This window comes from Phoca vitulina, unplaced genomic scaffold, assembly GCF_004348235.1.
Source record: "Phoca vitulina isolate PV1807 unplaced genomic scaffold, GSC_HSeal_1.0 scaffold50, whole genome shotgun sequence".
Classification (NCBI taxonomy): domain Eukaryota; kingdom Metazoa; phylum Chordata; class Mammalia; order Carnivora; family Phocidae; genus Phoca; species Phoca vitulina.
The window spans coordinates 10,067,962-10,089,536 of record NW_022589753.1 but is presented as its reverse complement, the minus strand read 5'-3'; the positions used below and the strand labels follow the sequence as shown (position 1 = coordinate 10,089,536).

The 21,575-nt window shown below is 46.6% G+C and overlaps 1 protein-coding gene across 1 annotated transcript in view; it reads right to left on the bottom strand.

Moving 5' to 3' along the window:
• The window catches only part of ATP9A (ATPase phospholipid transporting 9A (putative)), a 140,446-nt gene that overhangs the window by 30,313 nt on the left and 88,558 nt on the right, over nucleotides 1-21,575 (bottom strand). Inside the window, exon 15 of the mRNA XM_032387783.1 lies at nucleotides 8,074-8,235. Within this exon, the coding sequence (XP_032243674.1) occupies nucleotides 8,074-8,235 (162 nt within the window). The remainder of the gene's footprint in view (nucleotides 1-8,073; nucleotides 8,236-21,575) is intronic.

Genomic DNA, 21,575 nt, shown 5'->3' with positions numbered 1-21,575 from the left:
GAAACCCTGGCTTTGAGGAACGGTGGTAAAGCCCCTGGTTCTTATTCCCTGACATTCCTTCCTCGGCAACCCCCATCACGGCGAGCCTGGAGGCAGCAGAGACAGGCAAGGGGACGGAGCATGGCCCTCCCCACTTCCTGCCGGAATTCTGCTGCCGGGGAAAGTCCAGAATGCGTACCTGTAAACTCGTTACTCAACATGAAATAAATACCCAAAGCCAAATTCGTGGTGTAAGTTTCCTCCTTTAAAACAGCTTTCTAATGCCCTCTAATCACCGACAATCTTCGAGAACTACATGCTTACTCATAAAAGCACCCGCCGGCCACCCCAAGAAGCACCTGTGTCTTAGCAGCAGAAAAGCTGCACGCTTCATCTTTGACGGATCGCACCTATGCGTGCTTGTGACTCAGGCCAAAGATAACTGCCTGAAAGCATCCCAGGGCTTTTTCCCTTTTCCCTTCACCCAAACGGTGCTTAACGACACAGCGGTAGGAAATAGCTTCCCCCTCCCCAGCTTCCTCTCCTGCAGAGGGTGCTCGGGAGAGCTCGGACAGCTTGTCCAATATAAACACGGTATCAACCGTCTCCTCCCGTTACTCATTTCCTCCCACCCAGTTCATCACAAGGTTACTTCGCTCTCATATTATGGCAAGACTACGCCGTAAATTTACAGAGAGCTGCTGGTTGCACTGCATTGTTTGGGGGCCTCATCTTTTTCCACTGTGGTCTGATTCTGGCCCCTGTTCAAAGGCCTCTTTTATGCAAACAATGACAGGGGTATGATCTACAGCGATGATCCGCCTCCATCATTCTACGTGGGACGGGTGGGGGAGCGGGCAGTGAAACATCCGTACACGACAAAAACAAAGCAGGCCACGCAGGCTTTCTTCAGAGAGACAAGGACACTAGCCCCAAAGAAGCCCTCAGAAGACAGATGCTCGCCAAGACTTCGCTTTGTGAGTGCACACAGATTTGGGGGTGCTGATGAACCAGGTGAGAGCACATTCCTGTCAACAGGCACCAAACCAAGACATCTTACAGCTGAGTTAACACTTCCTTCCACCGGGTAGCTGGGCAGGTATCTTCAAATAACAGGCAGGATGTCTGGGTACATCAGAACTGAGCTGTTGGCCCCCACACGATGAACATTTGGGGTGGATGGATCATTCTTTGTCAGGAGGCTGTCCTGGCCTCCACCCACTAGATGATGTCAGTGGTACCACCCTGAGTTGTGACAACCAAAAATATCTCCCAACATTTTCAAGTGTCCCCTGGAGGCAAAACGGCCCTAGGACGAGAACCACTTCATTAGAGGAGTTAAGGAGATTTCTACAGAGAACCTGCCCACATGCCCTGGAGGCTAATTTCCACCTATCAAAACCACAGATAAAGAGGGAGACAGGGGCGCCTGGGTGGCTCAGTCAGTTAAGCGTCTGCCTTTGGCTCAGGTCATGGTCCCGGGGTCCTGGGATCAAGCCCCACATCAGGCTCCCTGCTCGGCGGGAAGCCTGCTTCTCCCTCTCCCACTCCTCCACTGTGTTCCTGCTCTCGCTATCCTGTCAAATAAATAAATAATATCTTAAAAAAAAAAAAAAAGACAGGTCAGCAAACTAGAAAATTTAGCAATAATACGCATTTCATTAAAGATGGCCTAGCAAAGATGGATGCTCACAAATTGACTTTTAGTTGTGAGAAATGAAAAACGTTAAGTTTCCAAGAAAGGAATATTTAATTAATGGTATTTTTTTTCAACAGAGCACCATGCACACATTAAAATCACAAAAATCACCTTTTACTGATCTGAGAAAATTTTCACCATATATATTGTTCAATGTGGGGAGGGTTTAAAAGCCTTATGTGACATTTGATCCCAATTTCATAAAAATTTGTGTGGATGTTTACACTCCTATATGCGTAGAAAAAAAAAAGCTGAGAGGAAATTCTCTGAAAAGGGAAGAGGGGGTCATCTTTGGGTGGTCAAAAGAAAGATGATTAGAGCTTGAGCTCTTTCTTTACATATGTATTTGTTCTGAATGCCTTAACTAAATGTTGGGTTCATTTGTTTTTTAATAACCTTGGAAGGGTGGGGTGCTGTTTTTAAAATAACCATTTGCCCATCCAACAAGTATCCCCTACTGTTCCTGCTGTGATAAGACACGGGGCCACAGCTCATAAAATATGGCGTGTATCTGGGAACGAACGAGAGGCCCTCACAGCTAAAGGAAGAGTGGGGGATATTGCTCACTTATCCGAGAATGGCTGATATTGGGTATCTGAGGATGAGTCAGCCCTCAAATGACTTCAGCAGAGCCCACAGTCCTAGAACTTGAAAACATAAAAGCCGGAACAAAAGTAAATCTGTGGGAGATAATGACTCTGATTCACCAGGAAACACCCACCCACCTGATCTGTGCTGTTGCTTCCAGGCCACCGATGTTCTTGACATCAGATGTGTGCTCACGATACGGTTTAGAAGCCATGGGTCAGGCCAGGTATGGGCCTGTAGGGACAGCAGCAGCAGCGTGGGAGAAAGAGCCCCCTTCCCACCCAAAAGTTGCCAAGGATATGCGTCCTGTTGAGTCTGAAAGTACCTACTGGCATCAGGGACATAAAAATCCCTTAAAATGTGTCATTTTCAAAGCACATTCATGCTGTGTCACTGGGTCAGCACAAGAAGCAGTTCCTGAAGCTGTTTCTTCTACACGGAGGGGAGGCAGCTTCTTCAACGGCTCCTACTGACCCCTAGACCCTGGGATTCATGCCCTTTTGAGACCCGCTCCCACTGAGTGGGGGGGCGGGGGAATGGACACGGTGACTTGCTTCTAGTTTAGCGTTGCAGAAGTGAAGTGAGGGGAGGCCAGTTCTGAGAGCAGGTTACAAAGACTGTGCCTTCCCTCCTGCTCACACGCTTACTCGTTCACTCAGATGAAGCCGGCTGACAAGGGAGCTGACCTACAGAGAAGCCCGTGGAGCAATGAATGAGGGTGGCCTCCTGCCAAAACAGTGAAGAACTGAAGCCTTCGGTCCAACAAGCGCAAGGAGCCGAGTCCTGCCAACAACACTGATTTTATCTGGAAGTGGATTCTGCCCCAGTTGAGCCCTAGGTGTCGGCAGCCTGAGAGACACCATGGGCCACAGGACCCAGCAAGGCTGCACCCAGATTCTTGGCCCAGAGACCCCGTGAGATAACATCTTCTGTTGTCAGAAGCCACTAAGTGTGGGGTAATCTGCTATGCAGCAGCACACGATACACCACCCCAACGTTACTATGGATGCTCTAGGAGCTTTTCGACACCCCATTCACCGCACCCAAACTCCCAGGTCCTAGTGGTTAAAGAGCATGGACTTGGGGGCCACATCACCTGGGGTCCAGTCCCAGCTCCACCATTCTCCAGCAAGGTGAACTTGAGGAGACTGCTGAGCCTCTCTACACCTCAATTTTATCCTCTGTCAAATGCCAGTCATACTGGTACCTACCTGGTGGGCTTACAGTAAGAATTAGTGAGTTTATGCAAATCACTTAGAACAGCATCTGGCACGCAATAAGCATCATTAAATGTTACCTGTCATTACGTTATTGCTGTTCCAGCAGCTACCAGGACCTCTGCTACTACTAACGACCCTGATCACAAACTACTCGTACTACTGTTACAGAATTATTATAATGCAATCTACAGCTCTTTGCTCTTTAAGGCATAAAACACTTGGGTAGATCAGGGTAGAGGGGAGCCTCATTTTTTTTTTTTTTTAATTTAAATTCAATGCATTTCCTTTAAAAACAAAAAAGATGAGTCATATTCCAAAGTTGCCCATGATCTGAGCATAGTTTTTTCCAATCAAGCCAACTGATGTGAAAAACCTTTACAAATGCCAAGGAACCATCCCAATACCAAAACAGGTCCAGATGGGACAAAGTCATCTGCATTTTTAAAGCTCTCTGGGTAATTCTGACGATCAGCCAGGTTTAAGAGTTACTGAACACAGTGGTGTGTGGAACACAGGGTTCCCAGGCTTCCTAGAATGGAAAGTGTGGTTCTTTGAGTAAAAGAGCAAATGGTAAAAACAAGATAGTGACAAAATTTCAAAAATCTGACACTATCAAACAGTGGTGAGGATGTGGAGGAACGGTGGGACCAAGATTAGTACAAGCACTTCAGGGAGAAAAGCTGATGATCTCTGGTAGAGGTAAAGATGTATATATTGCCAATCCAGCAACCCAACCTCTGGACATACTCCACAGAGAAACATTAGCATTACGTATAATGGAGACTAGGACAAGGACATGCATGGCAGTGCGGTTTCTAATGGCAAAAAAAGTGGCAACTATCTAAATGTGTATCAACAGGGAACTCCAGTAAACGGAAGGAAGGGAGGTATATTCATACAGTGTAACGCTCTAACATGGCTAAAAGTAATGAAGTAGGATTAAGTGTATGAACATAAAGTTCTTTTAAATGTTAAGAACAGGAAGTGAGATAATGATACAATGCCACTTATACAAAGAATAAAAATATGCAAAACCATAATATACATTATTTATCCCCAAACATGTCTGATATTAGTATTTTAAAATTCCTTAAAAGTTATGAACTTCCTGTAGGAATGGAAAGGAAGCACATCCAGGAGGGGCAGATGGGCCTTCAACTGAATGCACAATGTTTTATTTCTTTAAAAAAATATTTAAACTGCAATACCTACAAAAATAGGGATGAATCTTACAAATATAAATTTGAGCAAATGAACTCAAACATGAAAATCTACTGCGTGATTTCTCTTATATAAGGAGAAAATCTCAAAAAGAGATTAATCAGTGGTAGAAATTGGGAGAGTGGTTCTATCCCTGTCGGGAGAGGGATGTAGGTGACCCGCAAGGAGCACAAGGGAGTTGCTGGGGTAACGAAGGTTGGGATTCTGATCCTTGCTCTGGATGCTGGTCACATGGGTGTGCTCTGTAAAACACTTGAGCTGCACACTTAGGATGTCTGCACTGTTCGTCGTGGATGCTGTATTTCAGTAAAAGTTTCAAAATATATAAAAACAAAATTTGAAACAAATGTGACAAAATGATGATGCTGAGTGATCACTATATTTTTTTCCAATAATTTTTGTGACTGCACAAATGAAAAACCATTTAAAATATTGAATTACAACAAGGGGGCCAAGACTACTCAATGGAGAAACAACAGTCTCTCCAACAAATGGTGCTGGAACAACTGTATATACACATGCAAAAGAATGAAGCTGAATCCCTACCTCACACCATATACAAAAATTAACCCAAAATGCACCATTGACTTAAAGAGCTAAAACTACAAAACTCCTAAAATACAGGGGTAAATTTTCATGACCTTGGATTTAATGATAAATTCTTGGATATGAGAGGGTGTTATGCTAAGCGAAATAAGTCAATCAGAGAAAAACAAGTATCATATAATCTCACTGATATGAGAAATTCGAGAAACAAGACAGAGGGTCATAGGGGAAGGGAGGAAAAAATGAAACAATACGAAACCAGAGAGGCAGACAAACCATAAGAGATTCTTAATCTCAGCGAACAAACTGAGGGTTGCTGGAGTGGTGGGGGGTGGGAGGGATGGGGCGGGTGGGTGATGGACACTGGGGAGGGTATGTGCTATGGTGAGCGCTGTGAATTGTGTAAGACTGATGAATCACAGACCTGTACCTCTGAAACAAGTAACACATTATATGTTTAAAAAAAGAAGAAGAAAAAGATAGTAGGAAGGGAAAAATGAAGGGGGGGAAATCGGAGCGGGAGACGAACCATGAGAGACTATGGATGCTGAGAAACAAACTGAGGGTTTTAGAGGGGAGGGGGTTGGGGGAATGGGTTAGCCTGGTGATGGGTATTAAGGAGGGCATGTATTGCATAGAGCACTGGGTGTTATACGCAAACAATGAATCATGGAACACTACATCAAAAACTAATGATGTAATGTATGGTGACTAACATAACATAATAAAATAAAATAAAATAAAAATTTTAAAAATTAAAAAAATAGATTATTAAAGTAAAAAAAATTCTTGGATATGACACCTAAGTCACGAGTAACAAAAGAAAAAATAGATAAATTGGGCTTCATCAAAATTAGTGACTTCTCTGATCAAAGGAATTTTATCAAGAAAATGAAAAGACAACGTACAAAATAAGAGAAAATATTTGCATATCATCTGATAATATCCAGACTATATAAAGAACTCTTACAACTGAACAACAAAAAGACAAACAACCAAATTAAAAGGTGGGCAAAGGAAAAAATAAATAAATAAAAAATAAAAGGTGGGCAAAGGAGTTGAATACACATTTCTCCACAGAAGATATAAAACTGGCCAATAGGCACACAAAAAGATAGTCAACGGGGCGCCTGGGTGGCTCAGTCGTTAAGCATCTGCCTTCAGCTCAGGTCATGATCCCAGCGTCCTGGGATCGAGCCCCACATCGGGCTCCCTGCTCCACGGGAAGCCTGCTTCTCCCTCTCCCACTCCCCCTGCTTGTGTCTCTGTCAAATAAATAAAATCTTTAAAAAAAAAGATAGTCAACATCATCAGTCATTAAATTAATACAAATCACAACCACAATGAAATATCACTTCTCAACTGCGAAAATGGTTATAACCAAAAAAATGAAAAAGGAAAATAAAAAGTGTTGGTGAGGATGTGGAGAAATTGGAACCTTCCTACGTTGCCAGTGGGAATGTAAAATGGTGCAGCATTACAGAAAACCATTCGGAGGTTCCTCATAAAGTTAAAAGATAGGATTATCCAGCAAGTGCGTAATGGACCCAGCATGACCCAGCAATTCCTTTCCTAGGTCTATACCCAAAAGAATTAAAAACAGGTATTCAAATCCCTGTACGTGAGTGCTCACAGCAGCACTATTCACAATAGCCAAAAGGTGGAAACAACCCAAATGTCTATGAACAGATGAATGGATAAGCAGTTACTTAGCCATATAAAGGAATGGAGTTCCGGTTCATGCTACAACCTGGATGGACCCTGATAACGTTATGCTGAATGAAAGAAGTCAGACACAAAAGGTCACGTATCATAGGATTCCAGTTACATGAAGTATCCAGAATCAGTAAATTTCTAGAGACAGAAAGCAGACTGGTGATTCCTGGAACTAGAATGAACAGAGGAATGGGGAGTCACTATTTAATGGGTATGAGGGTTCCTTTTGGGGTGACGAAAATGTTTTGCAACTTGACAGAAGTGGTAGTTGCAGGGGGCCTGGGTAGCTCAGCCAGTTAAGTGTCTGACTCTTGATTTCGGCTCAGAGTCATGAGATCAAGGCCCGCACTGGGCTCCGCACTGGGTGAGGAGCCTGCTTAAGATTCTCTCTCTCCCTCTCTTTTCACTCCACCCCCCAAGGCATGTGCATGCTCTCTCTAAAAAAAAAAAAAAAAAAAAAAAAAAGAAGTGATGGGTGCACAACACTGTGAATATACTAAATGCCACTGAATTACACACTTTAAAATGGTTTACTTATGTGAATTTCACCTCAGCAGAGAGATGTTTAAACAAAAGTGTACACAATGAGGAAGGTATTGTTATCAAGAAATGCCCAGTCCTTGGGGTGCCTGGGTGGCTCAGTCGTTAAGCATCTGCCTTCAGCTCAGGTCAAGATCCCGGGGTCCTGGGATCGAGTCCTGCATCGGGCTCCCTGCTCAGCAGGAAGCCTGCTTCTCCCTCTCCCTCTCCCCCTGCTTGTGTTCCCTCTCTCACTGTGTCTCTCTCCGTCAAATAAATAAATAAAATCTTAAAAAAAAAAAAAAGCAAGAAAGAAAGAAAGAAAGAAATGCCCAGTTCACGTACGTTAGGCCTTTCCTTCTAGAACTAGGTTAACCAGAAGCTGATCAGCTATCTGAGGTCTCGTCTAATTGATGGACTAATAATATTTTTTCCGTTCGGGCAATTCTATTCTCTTGTTAGTTTGGACAACAGACATCAGAAGAAAGAGGGTAAGACGGTTAAGAAAGAATGTTGAGGCTACAGGGACCCACACAGGAGACTTGAGTTTTTTAATCATGTTAAGTCCTAAAGAAGGTAACTCACCCTCACGATGATGCCCATGCGCTTGCTTTCATAGGTGAAAGGGAAGATCTGTAAGATGGTGAAGTTCAGGATCTGGTCGCCAGGGGTCCTCAGCTGCATGGAAGACTGGTCTCGGCCCACCAGGGTTAAGCCCACGCTTTCGGTCCACTGCACCAGGGCCACCTAAACGTGACACAGGGTCGAAGGTCAGATACACCGCCGAGGGTCCCGGTTCAGAGGTCAAGCAAACGAACACCAAGGTGGAAGGGGCTGCAGCGACCGGCAAAGCGCAAGCTGCCCCTGTGTCCCTGGGGAAGGCTGGGTCTGCCGGTGACAGCATCGGTTCCTCGGGGCCTGCAGGCCCTGCCACCCGCCCAGCCGCCCTCCACGCGGCACAGCTCACCTTCTCTCCCAGGCCCCCAGGCAGGCTGCATGCCCGAGCCGTGCAGGGAGCGCGCACAGGGTCGAGAGTGACCCCTTCTGGAGGATTCGCACCGAGCCCACAGCAGTGAGGAAAGGAGGAGGAGGGGCATGCTCCTCGCACCTCCTGGCCTCCGCCCGAGGTGCTGCTAAACATCCCACAACACAGGGGACAGCACCCACCTACCCCCCTCCCCAGCCCCCAGAAGGCAGTGCCGCCGAGGGTGAGATCAGGGTCTACGCAGATGAGGAAAGAGGTGCTGGGTGAAGTTACTAACTCAGCAGCGCGAGGTGATGCTGCTGGGCGGTGGTGTGGCCAGGCCAGGTAGGTACCCGGGTTTTCCTGGCGCCCAAGCCCACCCACCACACACTGCACTTCCTGGAGGCACGGCTTCTGTCGCCGCCTGGAACCTTCTGGCAGGGGGGCTGCAAACTCCAAGACAGGGGCCAGACTGGTTGTGCAAGTGAGTGAAGAGGGCTGGGGGGGGGGGCGCGTGGCAAGGGGAGCCGCGGCACATCCACAGGGGCGGTGACCCCCTGTCGCACTGAAGAAGGACGCTGCCCCAAGGGAATGCGGCCCAGGAGAGCCAGAGCTTCCAGCCTCTCAAGAAACACGAGATCTGGACCTGTCCCTGAGGTCTCCTTTTAGATGTAAACAATGTGCTTGTTTTAAAAGCCTGTGAAGAAAATAAACCCCGTCCACAGAGGAATCTGGCTGAGTCTCTCGGAAGTACGAGCGGAAAAGCAAAGCAAAGGTGGGTCAGAGAGGGGAGCCGGGGAGGGGTGGGACAGCTGCGAGTCCCCAGCCCCGCTGGCCCTCCCCCGCCCAGGAAGGAGACCCAAGTAAGTGTGAAGAGCCCACAGTGCCCCCGAGGGACACGGCCTACACGACAGGGCCAGCCCGCTCGCGCGTGAGCCCGCTGAGCTAAGAAGGACCAACTCCGCCAGACGGGAGAGGCAAGCGTGGCGGGCTGCTGTCGGCTGCTGTCGGCTACTCTCGGCTGCTCTCGGCTGCTCTCGGCGGCTCTCGGCTGCTCTCGGCGGCTCTCGGCTACTCTCGGCTGCTCTCGGCTACTCTCGGCTGCTCTTGGCGGCTCTCGGCTGCTCTCGGCTGCTCTCGGCTGCCCTCGGCGGCTCTCGGCTACTGTCGGCTGCTCTCGGCTGGCAGCGGCGACAGACTGACACGGGATCTCATCCTGGATCTAACTAACCAAGTAAAAAGCCCCAGGGAAACGCCAATCCCAGCTCATCCGGGTGCCCGGCCGCAGAGTACCGGGGCCAAAGCTGGGCGGTGCATGCGCATCGGCGCATCCTCAGGGGGTGCCTGGCCGCAGTCAGGCGTCCATCCCTGACATCCCCACACTGTCACTGCTAGAAACTTCACCGGATGTGCAGCAGGCCGAATAATTAAGGACCTGGCACCGGGAGACCGTCCCGGATTATACAGGTGGACCCCATGTAATCACAGGAGTCCTCAAAAGGCAAAAGGCTCCCGGCGGTGGCCCGGGAGAAAACCCCGGGCAGAAGGAGGGTCAGAGCGATGAGACGGTGCTGGTTTTGAAGACGGAGGAAGGCACATACACCGAGCAATGGGGGCAGCGTCTAGGAGCTGGGAAAGGCGAGGCAACACAGCCACCCTGGGGCGTCCGGGAGGAACACGGGGCGCCCTGCCGACACCTGATCACAGTTCAGTGAGCCCGACCTCTCACCTACCCCACTGGAACACATCGTCCTGTTTCAAAACAGCAGATCTGGAGCAACTGGCGACAGCAGCGATAGGAAACGCATCCAAGAGGCTTCCAATTTTAATGCCAAACAAGCTGCCATTTTAATCTGATCCAAACCCAAGAGCATGGGGTCTAAAAAAAGAAAAAGCACCCTTTCCCTTTTTTCCTAGAAAATTCAATCTTTAGGGAAAGAAACAGGCAGGTTTTAGGAGAGAGCCGACCTGGGGAGTGACAGAGGGTGACAGAGAAAGAGGCGCATGGGAGGTGTCAGTTCTGAGAGGTTTTATTATCTTTAAGCCCCCCGGGGGGGGGGGGTACAGAGGTGCCCATTAATATTCGTCTGTAACTGTCTGCAGTATTTCACGGGGTCCCTGTGGGGGCCAGAGGCAGTGAGAGTCACTCTCCCAGGGAATCAGACGCCCACACTTCTACTTCATCGGGGTGCTTCCTGAGCTGCCCCTTCCTGTTACCAAGGGACTCTGCACAAGCAGACACCCGCTGCTCCACGGTTCTGTTTCCAGAACACCGAGGCTCTCCTGGGCTGCCCTGCTTTACCCTGAAGCAGTGGGGAGGATGAAACCCGGGTTCCAGCCCAGCTCTGCCACCCACCCCCACTCCCTCCAGCCTCTGCAAAGGGCGGGGCTCCAGGTGGCTTATTTTCCATTTCTGTTCCAGCTCTAAACATTTTGTGCATCCATCCTTAGTGGGCTACGCTCAGATACCTAACTAGGTTTCTGCGGTGGACACAAATTGAATTTACACTAACAAGAGGTTTGCCTTCAAGAATGGGAAACTCTACCCTGTTTCAATGATGTCGTAACAAGTCAACCAGGAATCACATGAATGGAAGGTACTGTCACACTGACCTCCACATCCAAAGAACAGGCCAATCAAGTAATGATTGTTTTCAGTCTTTTTGCTATTAGCCAACATCAGTCTTTGGAAACCTATTCATTGGGGCGCCTGGGTGGCTCAGTCGTTAAGCGTCTGCCTTCGGCTCAGGTCATGATCCCAGGGTCCTGGGATCGAGCCCCACATCGGGCTCTCTGCTTGGCGGGAAGCCTGCTTCTCCCTCTCCCACTCCCCCTGCTTGTGTTCCCTCTCTCGCTGTGTCTCTCTCTGTCAAATAAATAAATAAAATCTTTAAACAAAAACAAAAAAAAACCTATTCATTAACTCGTTTAATTCAATGGCTCTGACTTTCAATAGCATCTGTCTTAATCTGATAACAATCCTCTCTCAAAGTCCAAAATGAACAAGTCACTGAAGATGGGTATACACAAAATACTCCCATCGGTACATAAAATGTGTATTGGGTGCCACGTGATGAGCTATACTTCTATCTTCTTTTATCCTTCTGTACTACTGAAATATTTTTATCATGTACATGCACTTCTTTTATTTTTAATTTTAATTAAGTAAACACATATCCCAACACAAGATATTACAAATATGTAAGGACACACAAGCTGAAAAAGCTTGACTAAGTTTACACCTTTACACACCACTTTAGTAACAAAGAAAAATTCTTCTCTGGAGGCCTTCAACCATGATTGTTAGTGAAAGGGGTTTTTCCATTCTTGTTCTCAAGCTGCAGTGACTTCACCCCTTAAAAACCTTTCATTGTTCTAAAAAGATGTAAAAAGTGGGTGGTACGGGACTTCAAGGAAACACATTAATTCCCCCAAAGCCTGCTCCTCACATCAATCGTCAATCCAGGAAGAATGTGGAACTCCAGACCTGGAAGCGGCTTCCAAGCCTATGAGGCAGTTCCGGCATTGGCCAGCCCAGCCCCACGCCAGGGACCCAAGGGACCGTATTGGGGGAACAGTTGGTCTATAAATCTGAAGTGACAAACAGTGACAAATGCTGATGGATGAATTACACCTATAGGCAAACACCTTCTAACTGCACTTTGTTCTGCAGCGAACCTCTCAATGGAGTGAAGGAACCAGCCACCACCATGATTGCTGCCCCCCAGCCTGAGTCCAACTTCCTCATCAAAACCCCTCTGGTCTCCTTGGGGACAGACGCCCCCAGGACATGAGCCCTGTGGTGGGAGTAGAGTCGGGAGTGGAGGGGTCTCTGATTCTCACCTTCCACTCTCTGGCCCACGTTAACTTAAGTCAGCTTTAATTTGAAGCTGCTTTCTAACAGAAATCCCTGAGATTCTACTGAGAAGAGACTGGTTTGGAACTGGGGTGCTCCCTGACCCTTCTCGATTGCAGCAGGGACAAACATTTCAGGGGTCAGGAGAAACAACTGCATTTCTTCCCAAAACAAGATGATAAAAAATGAGGCTACTTCTTTCTTATCCTGGCAGGTCTGAGCTTCCGTTCAAAAGAATCGTCCCGTATCACCCAATCAGAAAGGATTTGGGGGTTTTGAGTCTCACTATCCTTAACAGCCAGAAGTGGGGTCTCTGGGGCTTCGGATCAGAATATCCAGAAGTCAGAGCAGAAGCAGAAAAAGAAACCCTGTTACGGTTGAATGAATGAATGAATGAACAAATAAATTAACTCAAATGAAAACCGAGAAGGGGTGGAGGGTGGGGAGCTGGGGTCCTGAGTCGCCTGTGTGTTCTGGTTTGGGTCAGGAAATCAAAAGGACAGGCTGCTACACTCCCTCCCTAAAATGCCCATCTGAAGAATTCATGCCAGAACAATCCATGAAAGGGCTTTTTCATCATTTGTGGGTCAGCAATAAACCACCTGTGACAAGTTTTAATAATTTTCCCTTTGTATCTGGGAATGTGTGCTTGGGAAAGATGCCAGGTCAGGCTAACGAGCCTTGAATTCTTGTCAGAAGCAGGATACACAGTAATCGTAAGAGCACGTGTGAATCTGATATCTTTGGTGGCATTCAAGAAGATCAACACTCGGGCTCACAAAGACTGGCCAGTCTGCCCTAATCCAGCCTTTCAAGACTATGAATGCATCCACAGACCTAAGTATTCTTTACTTAATGAGGAAACTGATTCAACAAGGCACCACTGGGGGCTGGACAGGGAGCAGATAGGAGGAGGGCGGGCCCCACAGGGGCAGGGATAAACTGAGGCAGCAGCCACCCAGCTCAGCTAACCACTGCCCGGTAGAAACTGGGCCCACCATTTCCAGATGTGATCTTCCTCAAGAAAAGCTGATTCTTAGATAACATTAAGTGATCTTTAAAATATTGCTGCAGATTATTTAAAAAAAAAAAAAAAAAAAAACCACAGCATGGAGCAAACAAAACACGGCGGTTTTGCTTAAGAACCTGTGGGCAAGATGGTGGAATAAAAGGCCACTCTCTGATCCAAGTTTCTTTGATCCAGTACTTGAAATTCAGCCTCCTATCACTGAATCAGATGAAAATTAGTATCTGAAAAGAAGGAATTCATCTCCATAAAAACTTAGCCCTTTAGAAATGACTATTCCCTTAAGTCCATTCTGGGCTTAACCCTAATAAGAAACAGGACAGAACTTTTGCATCTCCGGCCCACAGAGGAGCTAATACCAAAGATGGCTCATTTGATAGTTTCCTCCGGTGTCCCTAAAACACAGCACCCCCTCTCTTCCGAGCAACCAAAACTCTATTTCAAGATTCTTACCCCCGTGGTTAATAAATAACATTGATGGAGGAGGGTTTTCTCCTTAAGTTCCTGACCTCTGTTCTCTGAACTCACCCTCGAGCCGAGGACCGGGCAGCGCGATGGTAAAGCCCCACCCACCTCCTAAATCTTTCTCACTCCTGTGCGCTCTGGTCTGAATGCGGTCATTGTCCGCGTGCCTGGAGCGCAGGTACAAGGAGGCATTTAGGGGGAGCGCACACCCCTGAGAGATGAACATGGCCCCGGAGGGGAAAACCTCACGGGGCCGCACAAGGACTGAGCTTGCAGGACCCCCCAGAAAGCCACACGCTTGCCCTTCCCTGGTGGTTCTCAGCCTCACTCTCTGCAACAGAGTTAGGAAGATGCAGAACGAGACAAGTGGGACCTTTTACATACACACTCAGAGATGTGCAGACAGATTTAATCCATCAGGCTATCCATCAGGATGTTAAAACTTAGGACAGCCAGAAGTGGGAGGCAGAATAAATCATCTGTGGTGTACCTAAGCAGCAGAAAAGAGTGTAGCCACTAAACATCCTACCACAGATGCTACTGGACGGGGCTGAGACAATATATTACCAAGTGGACACATCAAGGTGGAATGTGGAATGACGCCAAACATTTAAATTCTATGTAGAGAAGAGAGATGGGAAGGGAAAATACCCAAATTTTTTTTCTCTAATTGTTTACTTTTTCTTTTGTTTTTTAAAGATTTATTTATTTACTTGAGAGAGAGGGAACGCACGCGGTGGGGAGGGGCAGGAGGAGAGGGAGAGACTCTCAAGCAGACTCCACACTGAACACACAGCCCAACATGGGGCTCGATCTCAGGACCCTGAGATCATGACCTGAGCTGAAACCAAAAGTCAGATGCTTAACAGACGGGGCCACCCAGGCGCCCCTGCTTCCTTTTTCTATAACAAGCTTATGTTACTCTTATAATTGGGGGAGGAACTAAAAATAAAATCTGCTTCTAGGTGAGCTGTAGCTCCATTCTCCTTTTCTATCTCCCAGCATGGTGACCCGGACACAGGAACGCCCTCCTGCCACTAGGCCATCAGGGAGAGACCTGTGCACACAGCTCTTTGCTTATCTCTCGTCCGTCTGTAAGGGGGGGCTGTTTCAAGGTTACTGGAGACTCTAGGAGCAACACACCCTTGTTGGTTTTCGTTTCTAAGGACAGGATCCTGGATGGGTGGTGAAGGCAAGACACTCCATGGGAAGGCTTCTGCGGTCTGCTAGAAGGTTTCTTAGCTCCAAGCATGGAAGCTGCCCAAAATGAGAAAGAGGGAGGGAACCAAAAAGCATGCTTCACTGAGCCTAGGAGGCCAAGAGCCCCTGAATGTGAGTTCAGAAGAGGCAAGAATAACCAGACACTTGGCAGGTCACACAGTATCAGCCCTAAGCTCCCAACACAGGTGCACAGCCCTCAGTGTCCTTTGTGAGCGACAAAGCACGTTCCAGCCCTCCTCCCATGGGTAGAGAAGCAGTACTGCCGAGTCACATGACCAGCCCCGGGACGTGGGCTGCCTCGTTTTAATCCTGCCAGCCACGTGGCCTTGGGGGTACCCCTTAGCCAACCTACGCCTCATCTGCAAAACAGGCACAATCACAGTAGCTGGGTCGTAAGGGCTGCCCAGAGCACAGTGCCCGGCACGGAGAGCAGGTATTCAGCGGGTGGCCATGTCATACTGCTGTCGGCTCACCGATGCTTTGCCTAAAATCACTCCACGAAGGAACCCTCGTGCACTGCTGGTGGGAGTGCAGGCTGGGGCAGCCACTACGGAAAACAGTATGAAGGCTCCTCAAAAAGTTAAAAATGGGAGTGCCTGGTTGGCTCAGTCAGTAGAGCATGCAACTCTTGATCTTGGATCTTGGAGTCTCGAGCGTTACGCTGGGCACTGACGTTACTTAAAAAAATAAAAATAAAAATAGGGCGCCTGGGTGGCTCAGTCAGTTGAGCGTTTGCCTTCGGCTCAGGTCATGATCTCAGAGTCCTGGGATCGAGGCCTGCGTCTGGCTCCCTGCTCAGCGGGAAGCCTGCTTCTCCCTCTCCCTCTGCCTGCCGCTGCCCCTGCTTGTGCTCGCTCACTCGCTCTCTCTTCCTGTCAAATAAATAAAATCTTTAAAAAATAAATAAATAAAAATAAAAACCAGAGAGTATTATGCTAGGCAAAATCAGTCAGAGAAAGACAAATATCATATGATTTCATTCATATGTGAAATTTAAGAAACAAAATAGATGAACATAGGGGAAGGGAATGAAAAATAAAATAAGATGAAAACAGAGGGGCGCCTGGGTGGCTCAGTCGTTAAGCATCTGCCTTCGGCTCAGGTCATAATCCCAGCGTCCTGGGATTGAGCCCCGCATCGGGCTCCCTGCTCTGCGGGAGGCCTGCTTCTCCCTCTCCCACTCTCCCTGCTTGTGTTCCTGCTCTCGCTGTCTCTCTCTCTGTCAAATAAATAAATAAAATCTTTAAAAAAAAAAAAAAAAGACGAAAACAGAGAGGAAGACAAACCATAAGAGATTCTTAACTCCAGGAAACAAACTGAGGGTGGCTGGACCAGAGGGGGGTGGGGGAAGGGAACTGGGTGATGGGCATTAAGGAGGGCACTTGATGGAATGAGCACTGGGTGTTACATGCAACTGATGAATCACTAAATTCTACCTCTGAAACTAATAATACACTACATGTTAATTAAATTGAATTTAAGTAAAAAAAAATGTTAATAAAATAAAAAGTTAAAAACAGAACTACCCTATGATCCAGTAACCACACTACTGGGTACTTACCCAAAAAATAAAACAACAAAGGGATACATGCATCCCTATGTTTATAGCAGCATTATTTACTACAGCCAAATTATGGAAGCAGCCCAAGTGTCCATCGACAGATGCATGGATAAAGGGGAAGTGATACACACACACACACACACACACACACACACAATGGAATATTACTCAGCCATAAGAAAGAATGCAATCTTGCCATTTGCAACGACATGGATGGAGCTAGAGTGTATGATGCTAAGTGAAATAAGTCAGTCAGAGAAAGACAAATACCGTATGATTTCACTCATGTGTGGAGTTTAAAAAACAAAACAAATGAGCAAGAGGACAAAAAGAGAGATAAGCCAAGAAACAGACTCTTAGTATAGAGAACACACTGATGGTCACCAGAGGGGAGGTAGGTAGGGGGGTGGGGAAAACATGATGGGGATGAAGGAGGGCACTTGTCAGGAGCACTGGGTGATGTATGGAATCACTATGTTGTATGCCTGAAACACTGTTAACTGTACTGGAATAAAAAGAACACAAAATAAAAAATTTTTTAATTAAAAAAAATTAAGTAATAAAATAAAAAGTCAGCATGTGGTAGTTAAACACAGCTGATAACTGCACTGGGGGAGTCAGGAGGCCAGTGTGACGCCCTCACCTTCCATTAAAATGGACAGGAGGGTCCTGAAATGCCATCAAGAGACTATGGGAACACACAGTACCTCAATATCTTAGTAGAACTCGGGCCTCTGCTGACATCACACCCGGTGATGCTCCAGCACTGACATGCGGCAAGCAAGGTGCACAACTGAGTCTATAATTGACATCTGCTCTTTTACATTTTTTTAAATATGTTAATAATGGAGGGGCGAGGAAAATTCTAATCCATGCAAAGAATTATTTCTGCAAGGATACTCAGATACTGATAACAAGGGGTGTCTCAGAGGGAGGGAGGGAGGAGGTCCCGTGTAGAGAGGGCAAGAATGAAGGTCTCAGGGTGAGAAGGAGACACGCATCTCACCCAAGACCGCCAGCCTGGGACAGCCTTGCAGAACAAACTATACGTGACCTAGAACTTGTAATTAACTGCTCTGAAATTAGTGAGCCATGGCCAAGGCATCAGAAAACTTTCAATCATATACACATCACACACACCCACACAAGTGCACACATACACGTGCTCACAGGGCACATGTGAGCACATACACACGCGTGCCTACGTACAAACACACACATTCATGCACACAGAAATCCTACAGGAATATGACAACATAGGAGACTTGCTAAAGGATGTTACTGAACTCACTCCACGCTCCTTCCTTCCCTGGGCTACAGTATGATTCTGTACTACAAAACATGCAATTACGTTTCTACATATAGAAGCAGACGCGTGGGGGAAATCTGTAGCATAATATAAACAGTAATCTCTAGGTGGTGGATAAAATTAATGTTTATCCACTTCTTTTTCGAATCTACAATTTTATTTTTTCTGTAATGAGCACATTAGTACTTGTGATTTTAGATGCCTAGAAGTTTTTTTCGATATGAAAGAATTCCTGGAAAAGACAAATAAATGAGTCCTAGGGCTGATTCGACCTGCTCTTAGGAGAGCACCTCCTTACCATTCACGCCAAGAAACAAACACATTAAAAACTACATCCTGACCACCTCCGAGAGCCCTCCTCCCTCGCCCGCCGTACCCCACTTCCAACCCTGCCGAACTTCCAGGACGAGATGGAATGCTGCCGGGCTGAACACTTAAGGAGCACCTCTCTCTCTGGCCAGATTACATCGATTTCATTTCCCCTGGGAGTTACCCTACGGGGGCAGGCAGGCCCCAGCGCCCCTCAGGCTGTAATCAATGGCTGAATAAAGACACTTCAAGGCTTTTTCCAAAGCAGAATGTGCACAGGAAACAAATTTAGGAAATCCTGCTTTCTGTTACAGGAAATGAATCCTCCCCTGACTGGTAGAAATTATTCCGGCAGGTCCAAAGTAAAACGAATGCCGGTTTCTATGTGTATTCCAGACACTGACCTTGCGTAGACCAGCAAGATTTTATTGATATAGAATTTCAAAGGTAGGATTCTAGACCCAGCCAAGCCTAGGTGGAATCCTACAGGGATTTAGAAACAGTACAGCTTTCTGAGAGATTTGGCTGGAAGTCAACGTAGCCTCCTTTCTGTCACATGGTGTATTTATATACACAGACTTGTATTTTGCAATATACATCTTTTGAAATAATTTGGAAGGCAGGTCAGTAAAATATTAACAGTGGTCACATCTTTAGTTAGCAGGATTATAGTTTGCTTTTTCTTTCCTTTCCTTATCTATATTTTCATATATTCTGCCATAAACATGAAATAACTGTGCAATAATAAATAAAGTTGTGGGGGGATACTAATAAGGTAACACTGACCTCTGTGAAGACACCGAAGACCAAAAGAAAATACCTTTTTTTTTTTTTTTCAATCACTACTCAGAATCTTAGAAAAACAAGACAAATCTGAATCTGAGTGCAATTAATGAACAAGAGCTGAGAAGCACAAAGCATTCCGTGGAAGATTTACCCACATGGAAAAACTCTGCCCAGCCCTAAAACAAATATATCAAAGTTCAGTGGGAACCAGGATTGGGGGACAGGCATTAAAGACCTCCCATGTGCGTGTCAATCAATAGCCAGTATTAGGAGCTCCCAGGTAGCAGTGCTGATCAGATCGTCCACATCTGAAACTTGTTCAAATTCTAGTCCCATCAAACACCCATAAGCTACTGGTTCCCAGTGTGTAACTACCAAGAATCTGGCCCTTTCACACATATCCCATTCAGGGATATTGTCTCTCATTTCCAAATGGAAAAGTGAGATCCAACAGACTAAATTCGGTGGAGAAACGATGACCCATCTGAAGCTTTCAGTTACTACAGCACAAATCCAAATAAACGGGTTGGATTATCCACATCCATCCTCCCTCCTGCTTCTCGCTCTCTGCACACAACGCCCATTTCAGAATTTGGCCAAGGGTTACATTTTTCACCCCTAAAAATGCAGGTTCAAGTGTCAGTGGTCACGGATGGGCTGGGCTCAGGGTTGAGCTGATCCACAAACACTGTTGAGTGCAACTACCAGGGGCCACACTCCAGGGCCCTCAAGAAGGATAAAGAAGCTACTGGTCAGGGAAAGCCGTGTCCACATGTCCTTTCCTTTCCGAACTTTGGAAAAGGTTATCATTGCGGTATTCCCCCGAGCACCGTCCAGCTCTGGCTCCCTGATACTCTCCAATTAGTCCAGACCTCTACAACACTATTTACCAGAGAAGCTCCCTCCCCCTCCTTCGTAAAATGAACAACAAAAAATAATTGGGGGGCGCCTGGGTGGCTCAGTTGGTTAAGCGACTGCCTTCAGCTCAGGTCATGGTCCTGGAGTCCCGGGATCGAGTCCTGCATCGGGCTCCCTACTCGGCAGGGAGTCTGCTTCTCCCTCTGACCCTCCCCCCTCTCATGCTCTCTCTCTATCTCATTCTCTCTCAAATGAATAAATAAAATCTTTAAAAAAAAAAAAAAAAGAATGCTCTTTAAAAAAAAAAATAATAATAATAATTGGAAGCCCCTGTAACATTGGTGGAAGAATAAAATGGTTTAAAAATAATTCTGGGAATTACCTGATCATTTATACCACGAGCCTTAAAAATACTTCTTCACTGTGACCCACAGGACTGACTGTCTGCTAAGGGGCTCATGACAACCCTCTTGTCACAGATGCGGGGAGGTACAGAGAGGTGCGATCACCCAGGTATGGAGCTGGGATCCCGAGACTCACATGCTCAACAGTCTCACCCCTGCCGCCTCCCTGGGGACAGGAGCTGCTGTCTTGTTAAACACTGACTCCCCAGTGCCCCATCCATCATAGGCACCCCAGAATGCCTACTGAATTAACGAGCCCAGTCACACCATTTCTAGAAATACTGGGTGTAAGGATGCTCACTGCAAATGTGTATAAATGTTGTGCTAAACATGAGAGATAACCTAAGTCCCTACAAGAGGAGAACGGTTAAAGATATTAGTGTGCATACATAAACAGTAATTATAAAAAGCGGTCTTTTAAGGATATTCAAAAAATTGAGGAAACGGGCATGATGAAATATTAAGTTTAAAATGGAGAATACAGAACTTTATATTAAAAATTCCTGTTTTTTAGGAAACAAATATATGAAAAGATATTGGAAGATCACACATCAAAAAGTTCTTGGTCGTGGGGCGCCTGGGTGGCTCAGTCGGTTAAGTGTCCAACTCTTGATTTCAGCTCACGTCATGGTCTCAGGGTCATGAGACTGAGCCCCGCACTGGGCTCCCTGCTTAGTGGGGAGTCTGCTTCTCCCTCTCCCTCTGGCCCTGTCAGTCAGGGGACTGCTGTCATAAGATTAATTAGCAAGGGAGAATGGCAACTTTACCATGAAGAAACCTGGGGACACCACCTGATCCATGTGACCTTGTTAGCATCTTGAAGAGCAGGACATACCAACAGCAGGTCTCCTTATAACACACACTGAGGACAGCGCCAAAGATGCAATAAACTGAGTCCTCACCGTAAAAAATGTCGTCAGACCCAAACTGAGGCACGTTCTATAATGGCTTGTATCTTTCAAAAGTGTGAGGGCCATGAAAGTCAAGGAAAGCTGAGGAACCATTCCCCATTAAGAGAGACAAGAGGTTGCAAGCTGGTGCAGCCACTCTGGAAAACAGTATGGAGGTTCCTCAAAAAGTTGAAAATAGAGCTACCCTAGGACCCAGCAATTGCACTCCTGGGTATTTACCCCAAAGATACAAAAGTAGGGACCCGAAAGGCTACATGCACCCCGATGTTTATAGCAGCAATGTCCACAATAGCCAAACTGTGGAAAGAGCCAAGATGTCCATCAACAGATGAATGGATAAAGAAGATGTGGTATATATATACAATGGAATATTATGCAGCCATCAAAAGGAATGAGATCTTGCCATTTGCAACGAC